The sequence below is a fragment of the Poecilia reticulata genome, linkage group LG16 (assembly GCF_000633615.1).
Source record: "Poecilia reticulata strain Guanapo linkage group LG16, Guppy_female_1.0+MT, whole genome shotgun sequence".
Taxonomy (NCBI): Eukaryota; Metazoa; Chordata; class Actinopteri; order Cyprinodontiformes; family Poeciliidae; genus Poecilia; species Poecilia reticulata.
The window spans coordinates 14,603,410-14,615,853 of NC_024346.1; the positions used below are offsets into that span (position 1 = coordinate 14,603,410).

At 35.8% G+C, this 12,444-nt stretch overlaps 1 protein-coding gene and 2 long non-coding RNA genes across 3 annotated transcripts in view; 2 read left to right on the forward strand and 1 right to left on the reverse strand.

Annotated features, from left to right (window-relative positions):
* Nucleotides 1–9,918, reverse strand: part of LOC108167029 (uncharacterized) — a 26,752-nt gene extending 16,834 nt beyond the window's left edge. Inside the window, exon 1 of the long non-coding RNA XR_001777422.1 lies at nt 9,831–9,918. This is a non-coding gene — a long non-coding RNA (uncharacterized LOC108167029). The remainder of the gene's footprint in view (nt 1–9,830) is intronic.
* On the forward strand, nt 5,509–10,749 carry LOC103477892 (sialic acid-binding Ig-like lectin 7). The gene is made up of 9 exons (XM_008431229.1): nt 5,509–5,732; nt 6,094–6,161; nt 6,385–6,759; nt 6,866–7,177; nt 8,016–8,303; nt 8,397–8,411; nt 8,519–8,657; nt 9,205–9,271; nt 9,812–10,749. The coding sequence occupies exons 2-9, from the start codon at nt 6,119–6,121 to the stop codon at nt 10,190–10,192; spliced, it is 1,620 nt and encodes a 539-aa protein (XP_008429451.1). The 5' UTR covers nt 5,509–5,732; nt 6,094–6,118; the 3' UTR covers nt 10,193–10,749.
* Nucleotides 10,750–10,828: 79 nt separating this feature from the next.
* LOC103477893 (uncharacterized) lies at nt 10,829–12,360 on the forward strand. The gene is made up of 2 exons (XR_535710.1): nt 10,829–11,677; nt 11,941–12,360. It is a non-coding gene; the product is annotated as an uncharacterized LOC103477893 (long non-coding RNA).
* Nucleotides 12,361–12,444: the final 84 nt, after the last annotated feature.

Sequence of the window (12,444 nt, forward strand, 5' to 3'; positions counted from 1 at the left end):
AATGAAAATATGTTACAAAATTACATTCTACCACTTCTGCAGGTAAACAGACAGGCTTCACCTCTAATGCAATTTGTGACCATAAGACATTATATAATGTCTTCTATTCTTTAGCTATAAATGACCTATGCTAACATGATGGAAGCCATCATGTTAGCATACTAACATGATGGCTTCCACAGAAATCATCATGTTAGTAATACATGATTGAAATATGATTTTTACCTTTGGTAATAAGAGGCTTGGGTATTAAAATTAAGTTAAATTCCAGTTTTAAAAATGTTTTCTTTTTGTCTTAACATTAATGCTCCACAAATTGGTTCATTTTTACATTTTATCAGTTTTACAAAATTATGAATGTTGTAAGTTGCACTACAGAAACTGAAACAAACTTGAACTTGTTTTTTTATGTGGCGACTGAGTCCAAAACAATCATTTCCTGTAAATAACAGGAAATTATCTCTTTTTACCAAGTAAAAAATAAGCTCCCTGTTTAACAGAAAATGCATTAACTACAAATGGTAAAAGATGAGTTTAACTGCAACAACACATGAAGGATCTATTAAAACTGTGGGCTTTGTGTTAATGCGACAGAGTTTGTACGAAACTGACTCAACCCCAAATTATGCAGAAACTATTCTTATCTGAAAGGTTGCTAAGAATGATAATACTTTCCTGTCATACGTAATGTGATGTTTCTAATTCTTTTATAAATGGTGATTTGTTTTGTTTTGTTCTTTGTATGTGCAAAGGTTTGCCTGTTTAATGTGGCCAAGTTGGTGAATATGTTTAGGGCTGTGCTTCTACAAAAAAGTCTTAAAGTTTTATTTAGTATTCACACAGAATTGACGTGTTGAAATGATGCCTCTTCTGAGAACCAGGTGACAGACAGACTTATGTTACAAATAATCTTTTTGCATTTAAACTTAAACAGATAATCTAAAGGGTTTGAAAGAAAAAAATGTCACGATTGTTATTCTAAATATTTGTTTTCCCTAATAATACAGAATAGATTCCTTATTTTTTAATTGTGTTGGTAAATTTGGATGGATATCCAGGGACAGTGGAATAAAATCTTTGCAACAGTCCAAATGTCAAACATCCACTGTCACTTGAAACTACTTGCTTATTAAAATCCCTGGAAATATTCAATTCCATTTTAAAGGGGGCTATTCAAAGGAAAACATTTTGGATTCATGCATCAAGGCAAGAGTGATGGCACATCTACATGTATGATACATATTCTGGTTCTTCCACTTATGTGCGCACAATGTTTTAGTAATCTATGCCAGGGTTTCTCAACCCTGGTCACCAGGTCCTGCTGTCCTCTGTGTTTAAGTGCTTTGTTCCTGCCACAAACTTTACTTTAATGAATACATGATTATTAACTCACTTCTGCAGCACATAATGGCATGGCAACAAGGCAAAAGCAATCACTTGGATCTGGTTTACTGGAGCAGAGACAGATCTAAAACATGAAGTCCTGTGAGCCCTGAGGCCCAGCACTGATCTGTGCAACTCTTTGTAAAGGCTGCCCCAAAAAAAGAGGGTTGTATTTGCATGATCCTTTTGTTTTGCTCTTTTTCCTCTTTGTCCTTAAAATAAACTCATTTTAAAGAATCTGTTGTCATCTAGCGACAAAAGACTTCAAATCATTTGAAATCCAACTGTTATGACAGTAGACGTCCTGAGTCTGACTGTTAAAAATGTCCCTCCGTTTCTCAGCATGAAGAGCGAATATTACCCCAGTGGAAATGTTTCTCAGTAAGTATTCTGGATAAGCCAACAAGGGGATTTCACATGTCAAAGCTTTGTATTTTTGTGTATTCTGCACATGACCTCATGTTCTCTGTCATTAGCATGGTGACAAACAGCCACCACAACTCTAAATGGCATGAGAACATCACCGTTACATGTTTTAGCTGCCATGTTATTGAGGAACCAAAAGAAAACCTCACAGGTACACAAGATTCTGACAAAGGAGGCCCATTTTCACAGCTAAACCACGACTCGTTACCTCTGCTTTGACATTTAACTCTCTTGCCTGACTTCTTAATATTGCCATTGTGGGAAGAGGACCAAGTGTAGTCCATTTCAACATTTACAATGGCATGGTTTGAAACTGCTATTTTGGTAACACTTTATTTGAAGGGATGTGCTTAAGACTGACATGACACTGTCATAAACATGACATAACATCTGTCATGAACATAAAGAAGTCTTTATGAATGTTTATGACTGTTGTCATGAAGTGTCATTCAGTAAATAATGACACTTTTAATGCAAAGTTGCTCTAAAAGTTGCATTGAAAGTCTATTAAAAATGCCAACTTTGCATTAAATTATCATAATTTACAAAATCACACAAAGTTGGCACTTTTAATGGACTTGCAATGCAACTTTTAGAGCAACTTTGCATTAAAAGTGTCATTATTTACCGAATGACACGTCATGACAACTGTCATAGACATTCATAAAGACTTCTTTATGTTCATGACAGATGTTGTGTCATGTTTATGTCAGTCTTATGCACACCCCTTCAAATAAAGTGTTACCGCTATTTCTCTGTTTCTGTTGCCCTTTCGGAGCCCAAAATTTGGTTAACACATTTCGTTTTTGATTAAGGTTCTACTGTCAGTAAGTATGTGCTGTTCCACTATAACGGGTAAAGATTTTGATTAAATCATATATTTTCAGGTTTTATCTATTAATATTTCTATAAACTAGCTGTTAAAATATAAAGCTGCACAATGGGACAGTTGGTCGTGTTGTTGCCTTGCAGCAAGGAAGTCTTTCTGCAAGAGGTTTGCATTTTCTCCCTGTGCATGTGTGAGCTATTTGTGGTTACTCTAGCTTCCTCCCACAGTCCAGAAACATGACTGTTAGATCAAATGAATACTTTAAAATGACCTTAGGTATAAGTGTGTGCATGTATGGTTGTTGGTCCTCTATGTCTCTGTGTAGTATGATGGACTGGCAACCTGGCCTATGTGTACGCCGCATCTCAGCCAATGGCTGCTGGACCATGGCACCGGCCCCACTGCAACCCTGCATGTTTAAGTGGACATAGACAATGGATGGATGGATGGAAAAATAGCCATACTGCTCAAAAACCCACAGAAAGTTACAGTTCTTATTGAATATTTCATGCATTCCTTCTTTTAAAAAGCTTTTTTTCACATTTGGTACATTTCTGATTCAGAGAAGTTATTCAGTTAGTATGCATTGCAATGCAAATTTTGTTCTCGTGTTATGGTTGCAACTGTCCAATATTACCCTCGTAAGAAAAAAGGAGGAACTTATCACTCTCAGCAAATGATACTGCTGTTGTCATGACAAAAAATACTTTTTAACACTTTTTAAAAGAGCCCTCTTTAGTGATATTATTGGAGAACAACTTATCTCCAGATATAATATACATAACATAAAAAAATACTTTCAGATGAATCAGCAATATCAAATAAACAACAGATGAAATGGGTGCAAAAAGTTCATTTTTAATTCTGCTAAATCTTACTTGTTTCTAATCCCCATTACTGAATGTGCTAAGCAGCTCAGGAGTCTCATATCGTGAAGAAAAATGAAGGAATTAACATAAAAACTGTTACATCCATCTCCCATTAAATTTTGTTTCCAAGATTCTGAATTGCCTAGAATTTAGTTGAGCTGCAGTGTAATATTTGTCTGTGTTCCTCTGTTAATAGAAAAAAGTCTTCAACTACCATCATTACGACACTAACAGAAAAAGGAAATGGGAGTTTGGATTTGATCTGTGTTGCATTCTTTAGGAAAGGTGACGTTAAAACTAAAGAGTTACTGGTAGTGAAAGTATGGACCTTCACAACATGCAGAAGTTGTTCTAGAAGTGACTTCCACAGTGAAATTGTGCTGATGTCCATCTTTATCAATTATTAATAGGTTGTATGAGGTGGATTTTTGATCATTTCATTTTATAGATGACACACAGAAAATGTCATGTGGTGCATGAGAAAGTGAACTTAATGCATTTTTCTATTATTTCACACAAGAACTAAAATGTACTTTTACTGGTCACATATAACTGAGTAATAATGTTGTCCACCGGGAGTATTTTTCAATAAAAATAGAACTGCTTGGAAAAAAGATTTGTTATAAAGCATGTTTGTTAATGTTTGACTTCTTTGCTTTTAGGTGATGCTAGTATTAATGCACTTAGTGTGTGGGAGTTGGAGACTCATAACAATTAGCAACCTATTGTGATCATGGAAATAGATAAATAAATGAATTAATAAGTGGACTGCAGGTGGTGCAGTTGGGAGCGCTATTGCCTCCTAACACGAAAGTCCTGGTTTTGAATCACGGCCTGTGGACTTATAGCGTGGAGTTTGCATGTTGCTCCTGTGCCTATAAGGGTTCTGCACACGCTCTGGCCCTAACAGGCCAACAACATGACTGTTAGGTTGAATGAGCTCTTTAAGTTCCCCGACAGAGTGGTAAACCTTGGATCTCACTTAGTGACCACTGGGGCACTAGCCCCACAGGGTTTCTTGCTTTCAGCCTTCTCTGTATCTGTCTGTTAAAGGAAAAACTGTTTAACTTTTAAAGCTGCAGTATGTAGCTTTAGTACACAATTTTTTTTTTTATAAATTTGTTAAAATTACTAATATATCATGTATAATATCTGACAGAATCTGTGAAAAAAATCTCGTGCCTCTGCCTTCTTCCAGTGCTCCCTCAGAGCCAAGAGGAGGGATTTAGTGCCGTCAATCACCCTTATGCTGCGCTACAGTTGATTCACCACAACATAGCCAGCCATATGTGCTAAGGCTAGTTAGCATGGCCATACATAAACAGCTTTCCTGTAATGGTAAGTTGTTTCGCCAACATTAGCACATTGAACAGCGCGTACACGAAAGTGATTGGCAGCACTATGACATTTCTCCTTGCTCTCAGTGTTTTTGACCAGGAGCTGTACATCTTTGCAGATTGGAGTAGTAACACTAGGAGGAAGTCACAACATCGTGACAGTTTGACCAAATATGTAAAAAAATATTTGCAAAAAGTAGTTTTGTGAAAGTTATATTCCGCAGCTTTAAATAAGCTGCGGAATTTCATGTAGGGCATAGGGCATATGAGACATCATGTTGTTTACATGATGCCTCATAGGGCAGGACATTTTTCGTGAGATGACATATTGCCATTTTAGGCAGTGTGCGGAGGATAATTAGGTTTGACCCTTGGCAGACAAAGCAGCTGCACTGAAATAACCAATAGCTGTTGTATTTAAGCTACTTTAAATTCAAAGATTTTTACTGATTGAAGATTTACTGATTCTATCCACAATATACAGTATAGTGTTCAATTAATAATGTCATAATAGGGGAAATATTTGTTGTCATGTTAAATTTAAAAAAATGTTCTCTGTCTTCATCCAGTCAGTTTAAAATGATCACTTGAATTAATTCCTGTTGTGGCCAGTAGGAGGACGACAACAGTCGTTGTTCACGTCCAAACCTCAGAGATTGTCCTGCACACCTGGGATTCAAATCACCTCATAACTGCCTGTGGCATTGCAGCAAATGCATGTTTGTTTTCAGGAGGAACTAAGAAGCAGTGATGTGTAGAGGGACTTCCTGTAATGTAAAGAACAAAGACGCAGAAAAGGAGGAGGAAGAGAATAAGAGTCAGTTCAGAGAGGAAGCAGAAAGCAGAGGTCAGTGAGGGGAAACAAGCTACAGATTCAGCAAGAAAAAGGTAAGATTTTTCATTTTCAACACAATCTCTCTGATTCTTATAACGACTCTGTTGTGATGCCCTAATGTTATTTTTAAAATGAAACATATTTACTGGGATAAATTCACAGTTATGTCTATGTATTTAATTGTATTGTTGATGATTTATAGCCTCAGATAAGAAGATTTTTGTCAAGTTATATTTACAAAGCCATTAAGCAAAAAAACTTAAAGTAATATAAGACTAATGAAGCTTACCACATCCTGTATTTAAATCTGGACTGACAGGCATGAAGGGGTTTCTGAACCAGGTTCACCAAAAATATTGTTTGTGTCCTAACGTCTTTTTATTCAAGTTCAGTAACAGAATGTCTTCTTTCCAGGGACAAACTGTCTTATATTGACAAGATGTTTGCTCTGATTTGGGTAACTCTGCTCTTTACTGCAACAGGTAAAAGAAACGATGTTTAAACATTTTTGATGAGTTATAGATAGCCTTTTTATTTAAATAGCTGCATAAAATACAATCATTAAAATTTAATGTAAAGTGAAGTAGTGAGTCTCAGCGTATTATACATAAAACAAATATTATGTATACTATGTATAATGGGTCTCCTCATTTATGAGTCTAAAAGTTTTTTTTGCTGTTTTTCTGTTTCTTCTTTTCATTTCAGGTTCAGTGCAGAGCGATAACAAGACATGTGACGGCAAAACATCCACTCTTACTCTAAAACGGACAAACCAAACAGCAGCAGCTGGACAATGTGTTGTTTTTGAATGTTCATTTGAAAATAATGTCACCAGCTTTGCTTGGTTCAAAACTGACCAATCTAGAGAATGTAACATACAAATATTCAACTGCAATAAAAATACCACATCTGACTCTAAAATTGGTCTGAAAGGTCGAATGTCTTTGCTGGAGCCTGATCTAAAGAAGAAGAACTGCAGCATCATCATCAAAAACCTTACAACTTCAGACACTGGAGTTTATGAAATCAGAGCTGTAACTGCAGACAACTGCACGCATTATACAAATATTACTGTTGAAGGTATACACGAAAACAGTTAAAATAACTTAATAAAGTAGCTCTCATTCCCATTCACAAGATATCATAATGTCTCACCAACTGTCTTTCATTTCTATTCTTCAAACAGTTCAGGAAAGAAATATCACATTAGAGATCGCCCCTCTGAAGAACAATAACATCACTTTGACCTGTTCAGTTCCTGCTTCCTGCTCTGGATCTAAACCTCAGTTCACCTGGATGTTTGAAGAAGAAGAAAAGGACAAAATCCTGCCAATCACAGACAATAACACTGAATTCATGATAAATATGATGAATGCCACACAGAGCCACACCTCAAGCCTGACCTTTAAACCCTCAGCTAAACATCACAATATGAACATTACCTGCAAGGTCGACTTTCCTGGCAACACACCTGTAGAGAAAACTCTTAACGTGAGCTGTGAGTATTAATGTAACATTTTACTATTTCACTTTAATATTTACTTTAGAAAAAATTGTTATATATATATATATGTATATATATATATATAATCATAGAGGTCCTGATGCTGAAATTAACTTGTTTCATATGATGAACCGGAATGAAATTATTGTTTACTATCTTGAAAATATTTACCATCATTACAAAATAAATAGATCTGAGTAAAAATTTATTTATTTAGTCAGGTTATTTCAGAGGTGACAGTGTAGAAATACAGTGCAGGCATAAAGGGAAGTGCAGTAGGTGGAGTAGAGTAGTACAGGGTAGGACGTTTTCTCAGAATAGCTGAGACTTTAAAAGTTTCTCAGAGGTAGACAGAGATGCCTGAACAGAAAGACTTTTCCTTTATTTAACAACATGATGTGGAACAATCGAGCGATGAAGACAACATGGGCTTTAAGTTGATTAACTCAGATGCCATGATTATTGTTCATGGGATCTGAGTTTCCAGCTGCCTTCAAAGGTTAAAGACGAATGTGAAATTTAGTTTTGATTTGCATTGTTGAAATTGCATATTTATGTGCTTTAAAAAACATAAATGAAACCTGGAGTAGTGAAAAGTTTACTGTTTTTAAATCTCGGTCAAAATATTTAAGTAAGATGGAGAAAATGCACTTAAAACTAAGGATCCAGTATTTTTGAAAAATGCTCAAATTGATAGAAAATTGTGGACAACGAATCACATATGTCCACAATAATGGTAAAATTACATCTAGAAGTACAAGACGAATAGCTGTCTGTTCAATCCACTTCGTTTTCGATGCAGAGATGATAACTTTTTTCTCTGTGCTGACAGTTTCCCCCAGGATCAGCAGCAGCTCTCGTTGTTGGAATCAGTCAAATCTCCTGACCTGTGTTTGTATCAGTGAAGGGTTTCCTTCACCAAACATCACTTGGCCGCTGTTGGACAGCATCTCTGAGTACAGCCTGTCAACCAATGTCTCAGCGCTCTCAGTTACAAGTAACATGACTGTGAATTTAGAGACATTTAGCAACGTTACTGTTGAGTGCGTCAGCAGGAATAATATTGGTGAAACCAAAACAAATCTTTCCACCTCAGAAGCAAATCAGCCAGGAAATTCAAGTAAGTCTTTTCAAACAGATTCTGTACATTGAACTGGAAACTTGTATTGTATATAGCATTCAACTTATTTTACTCCAATCTTACAAATGGCAGATCCTGACCAATTAAGTAAGTAAACGTTTACAACTACAATATAACCAAAATATTTCATTTAAGCTTGTCTTATTTATAAAATTACATTCATTTTACTCTGATATTTTCTTTCTCTCCTGCAGATTATCAGATTTTTTTTAGTCGTTTGGCAGAATTTTTTGAAGAAAAGATGATTTCTGTCCTGATTGTTTTTGGGGTTGGATTTCTGATCGGATCATTGGTTACAACCGTGATTGCTTGCCTTGTGACAAAATGCCACAGGTACTGTGTGTTTTTTTTATACATTTCACATAACTAGTCAAAGTTTTTCTGCCAATAAACTTATTTCCTTCTTTTCTATGTCTCCTAAAAAATAACTCCTACAAACATCAAGAGTTATTTTTATCATTTATTTGCAATTTTCAACTGCAGTTATTAAACTGACTTTGAGAAATTATGTATACTGCCTAATAAAGTAATACTTTTCAGATTATAATGTAACAGTTCTGCTTTTGTTTGTTTTTTTTTGGTCTTGACCCACCTTGCCTTCGGGTCAAGGGTCAGAGGGACCATTGGTGGCGGCGCATGGCAGCCAGTCTGCCTTAGGGCAGCTGTGGCTACAATCCAGTAGCTTATCATTATCAGTGTGTGAATGTGTGTGTGAATGGCCATTTACCATCTACTGTGGCTGACTGGTCATAGTATGATTTTAAGATGAAGTTCTTTGTGGTTTTAAGAAATGAATATACCCAGGGTCTTAAAAATAACATCTTAACGTGATAAATGTTAGGGGATTTATTAATTTTCTTTTATTTTGATTGCTTTTTAGAAACAAAAAGAAGAACTCTCATTCTACCGACGAGCTGGAACTGGTAAACGCTGAAGCTGTTTTCAAGGTACTTTGACCTATTTATTTTTAAACATGGCAAAATGTTGGGTAATTTACTTACAGGATTTATCAGAACACAGTAAAATAATGAAGATGTTAGTTTTGACTGTATTGACATCCAATTTCATCAATTTAATATCTAATTTACAACAATGTTTATGTTTACATTAAAAATTAGATGTGAAGCTCTCTTGTAATAAAAAAATGACTGATTAAAATTGTTCAGACAGATTTCCATATGCTACAATATAAAATTAAAATGGTCAGTGTATCTGGCAGTTTTTCCAAAATCAGCCATGTTTTGTCAAGTCAGTCTCATCAAAAGTGAAGAAGAAACTAAACTTTCCATTTTTATAAAACTTTTAAAAAGTCATCTTACATTAGCATTGCCAGCGAGCTAAACCTTGATTTGGAACTTCAGTAGGGAATATTCTGGAAATATTTTTGACTTGTTGTGAATTACTTCATCTTCACATTAAACATTGTCTTTGGACAGTTAATTTGCTGACTATTACCTGACATAATTAAATCTTACATTTTACGATAGGATTGGGATAACGAGATACCTCGCATAGAGAATGATGGTGTCCTCGACATAATGGTACAGGACGATGAGACCCTCGCTTTCCAGGACGATGGCATCCAGAACCAAGCGGCTGCAGGATGTGAAGAGGAGCTTCATGGGGACTTGATAGACTCGGACATGTCACCAAAGGAAGCTGTGTACTCGGACATTGACTTCTCTGCGCTGAAAGAGAAGGATCCTGCAAATGCCAAAGAGAAGGAGGATACGACAGAGACTGAATATGCTGAGATCAAGAGAGGGGAAATGGAGGAGGCGGAAGAAAACGAAGGAATGGACTGTAAAATGTTGGAGGGAAATGATGAAACGGAGGTGATGATAGAGCATCAGGAGGAGGCAAAATAGAATGTGGAGGCTGACCCACTTTATTACAACAAAAATGAAGTCATGGAGGAGAACTGAACACTGTACATACTCTTTAAAGAAGACAGATTTGCATGGGAGAGGCATTTCCTGCATTTTTGAGTGCTTATATTTAGAACAAGTATAGCAAGAAGGTGGGTGAATATGTAATGAGCTCTTGAAGAACAAAACATAAGAAGTTGTTAAAATCGAGCTTGTACAAAAGAAACGGTAGGGTGAAGGCAAATCAGAAAAAACCTTGAATCCTTTGACAGTTTCCATTTCAACACCTTCAGCAGCTACTTCGTTCTCTGACTAGTCGAAGGCGATCAAGCTGAATAATGGAAAGTTACATAACGATGTTTCAGGGTTTTAGTACATGGCTGACTGGTGTTTGCACAAAGCAAAAAAAAAAAAATGCAAGTCAGGTTCCAATTAAGCTTCTTTTTACAAAACAAATATTTTTATGTAGCATTTTTTTTCTTTTACAAAAACAAATATTTTGACAAGCTATGATGTGTGTTATATTTACTATGTATAGAGGATCAGCTAAAATAAAATGTGTCTTTTTTTTGGCAGTACCTTTGTTGCATATGTTTGCTGTAACAAACTGAGATTACGCTTCATTGCTTTGAAATGTAGGACGCAATTTTCTTGATCGAAACCTACTTCCCTTTTTGGGCATGTAAGAGTGGTCTAAAAAAATCTGCTACATTAGAGCCTTGAATCTTTGACTCACGAGGCTGACTCTAGCATTCAGACTTCTTATGTGAGACTCTCTTTATTTGAATGTGTGTAGATTTACAGACTGGGACCCTTTTCAGCACCAATTTTAGGAAAGCGTCACTCTTAGGTAGAATGTGTAATATAGAAAGAAATGGAAAAAATATAGTGAAGCCCTTTGGGGAAGTACAGAAATAATCAACAGAGTGACTTCGCTGTGAACAGTAGCTGTAGGTATTGCACCATATGAAACCTAAAAGTTGCTTCCTCAAGATGAAAACTGGGTTTTAATTTCCAATTAACGATTACATTCATCAAGTAACAGTTCTTTTTCTCAACACCCGTACTGCTGAAAAGAAAACAAACAAAACTCAATCATTTATAGCACTTAGTGTTATGCACATTTTTTAAAAGTTGAAGGAAATGAAAGAGAGTGCTACACTGTTGGTGACTCAAGATGACTAGTTTCCTCTTTGTTTATTTATACACGTATGTGCTCGTGTAAGTGCCCTAAACTTCCCTTTCCTACAAACTACAAAACAAGACTTTGCTATTATTCTTGCAATAAGTGTTTGAAGTCAAATGCGTAAAAGGAAAACTGCTAAAGTTAAGTTTGTTACTGTATTTCTGGGTAGTTGGTGAGAAGGAAGCCGAGATTAGGTAATAAGGGTGCCTACAAAAAGAAGGAAGAGGCAGGGGAAGTAAAGAAAGACTCTCACATTAAAAATAACCAGAGAGAGAAATGCAGAAGAAAATGGCATGCAGGTAAAAAGCAATACATTTATGATGTCTTTCTAGATCAAGTTAATTAAATATTTGTTGACATTATTAAAATGTTAGCCATTGTGTGCTGGGTAAAATAGAAATAATTTCATGGGGACTGAGTAATACCCATAGATGTGAAATTTGGAGCTGTTACCGGGGAGTTTTTGGGTGCTTGAATGAATTCCTGCGGGACTGGTGTAGTCAAATTTCTGAAGATCTGTGTGAATTACATGAACATCCTGTATGAACATCTGTGTTGACAGGTGTGGCTGTTCCTGATTCAGTTTGATGATCTTTGTATACGCAAGAAAAAAAACGTCTTCACACAGAGAGTGACAGGACTAAATCAAGATGTTTATTCTCACCTGGCTAATTTTACTCTCCATCAGTTCCAGCTCAGGTATAAAGCATATTTCAACAGAACTCTGTTACTAAAAGTAAATAAGCCTAACTCATTAAATCCACAATGCCTTGTTGAATACTCTAGTCTCGTCCAGTTTCCACTCATCATTAAACAACATAAAACTGCAGGGGAATTTTTAGAAAGATTTGCTAATTTTAACTAGAGCTGTTAATGTGACCTGACCAAAAAAGTATGTGGGTGTTGCATTTCTACATTTCTGTTTCAAACATATACACTGCACAAGAGATGTAACTACATTAATAAAGAAGTTTAAATGACATCAGATAGTCTATTTACTTCGTATTTGCATTATTCAGCAAAATAAATGACTACATTAGTTCTTGCTCTTTGCTTCCTCATTTAC

Excerpts from the sequence above, each read along its gene's own strand:
- LOC103477892 (XM_008431229.1), top strand. The coding sequence starts at position 6,119 with ATGTTTGCTCTGATTTGGGTAACTCTGCTCTTTACTGCAACAG. Across the intron at positions 7,178-8,015 it reads GAAAACTCTTAACGTGAGCT|TTTCCCCCAGGATCAGCAGC; the intron begins GTGAGTATTAAT and ends CTGTGCTGACAG. Across the intron at positions 9,272-9,811 it reads ACGCTGAAGCTGTTTTCAAG|GATTGGGATAACGAGATACC; the intron begins GTACTTTGACCT and ends ATTTTACGATAG.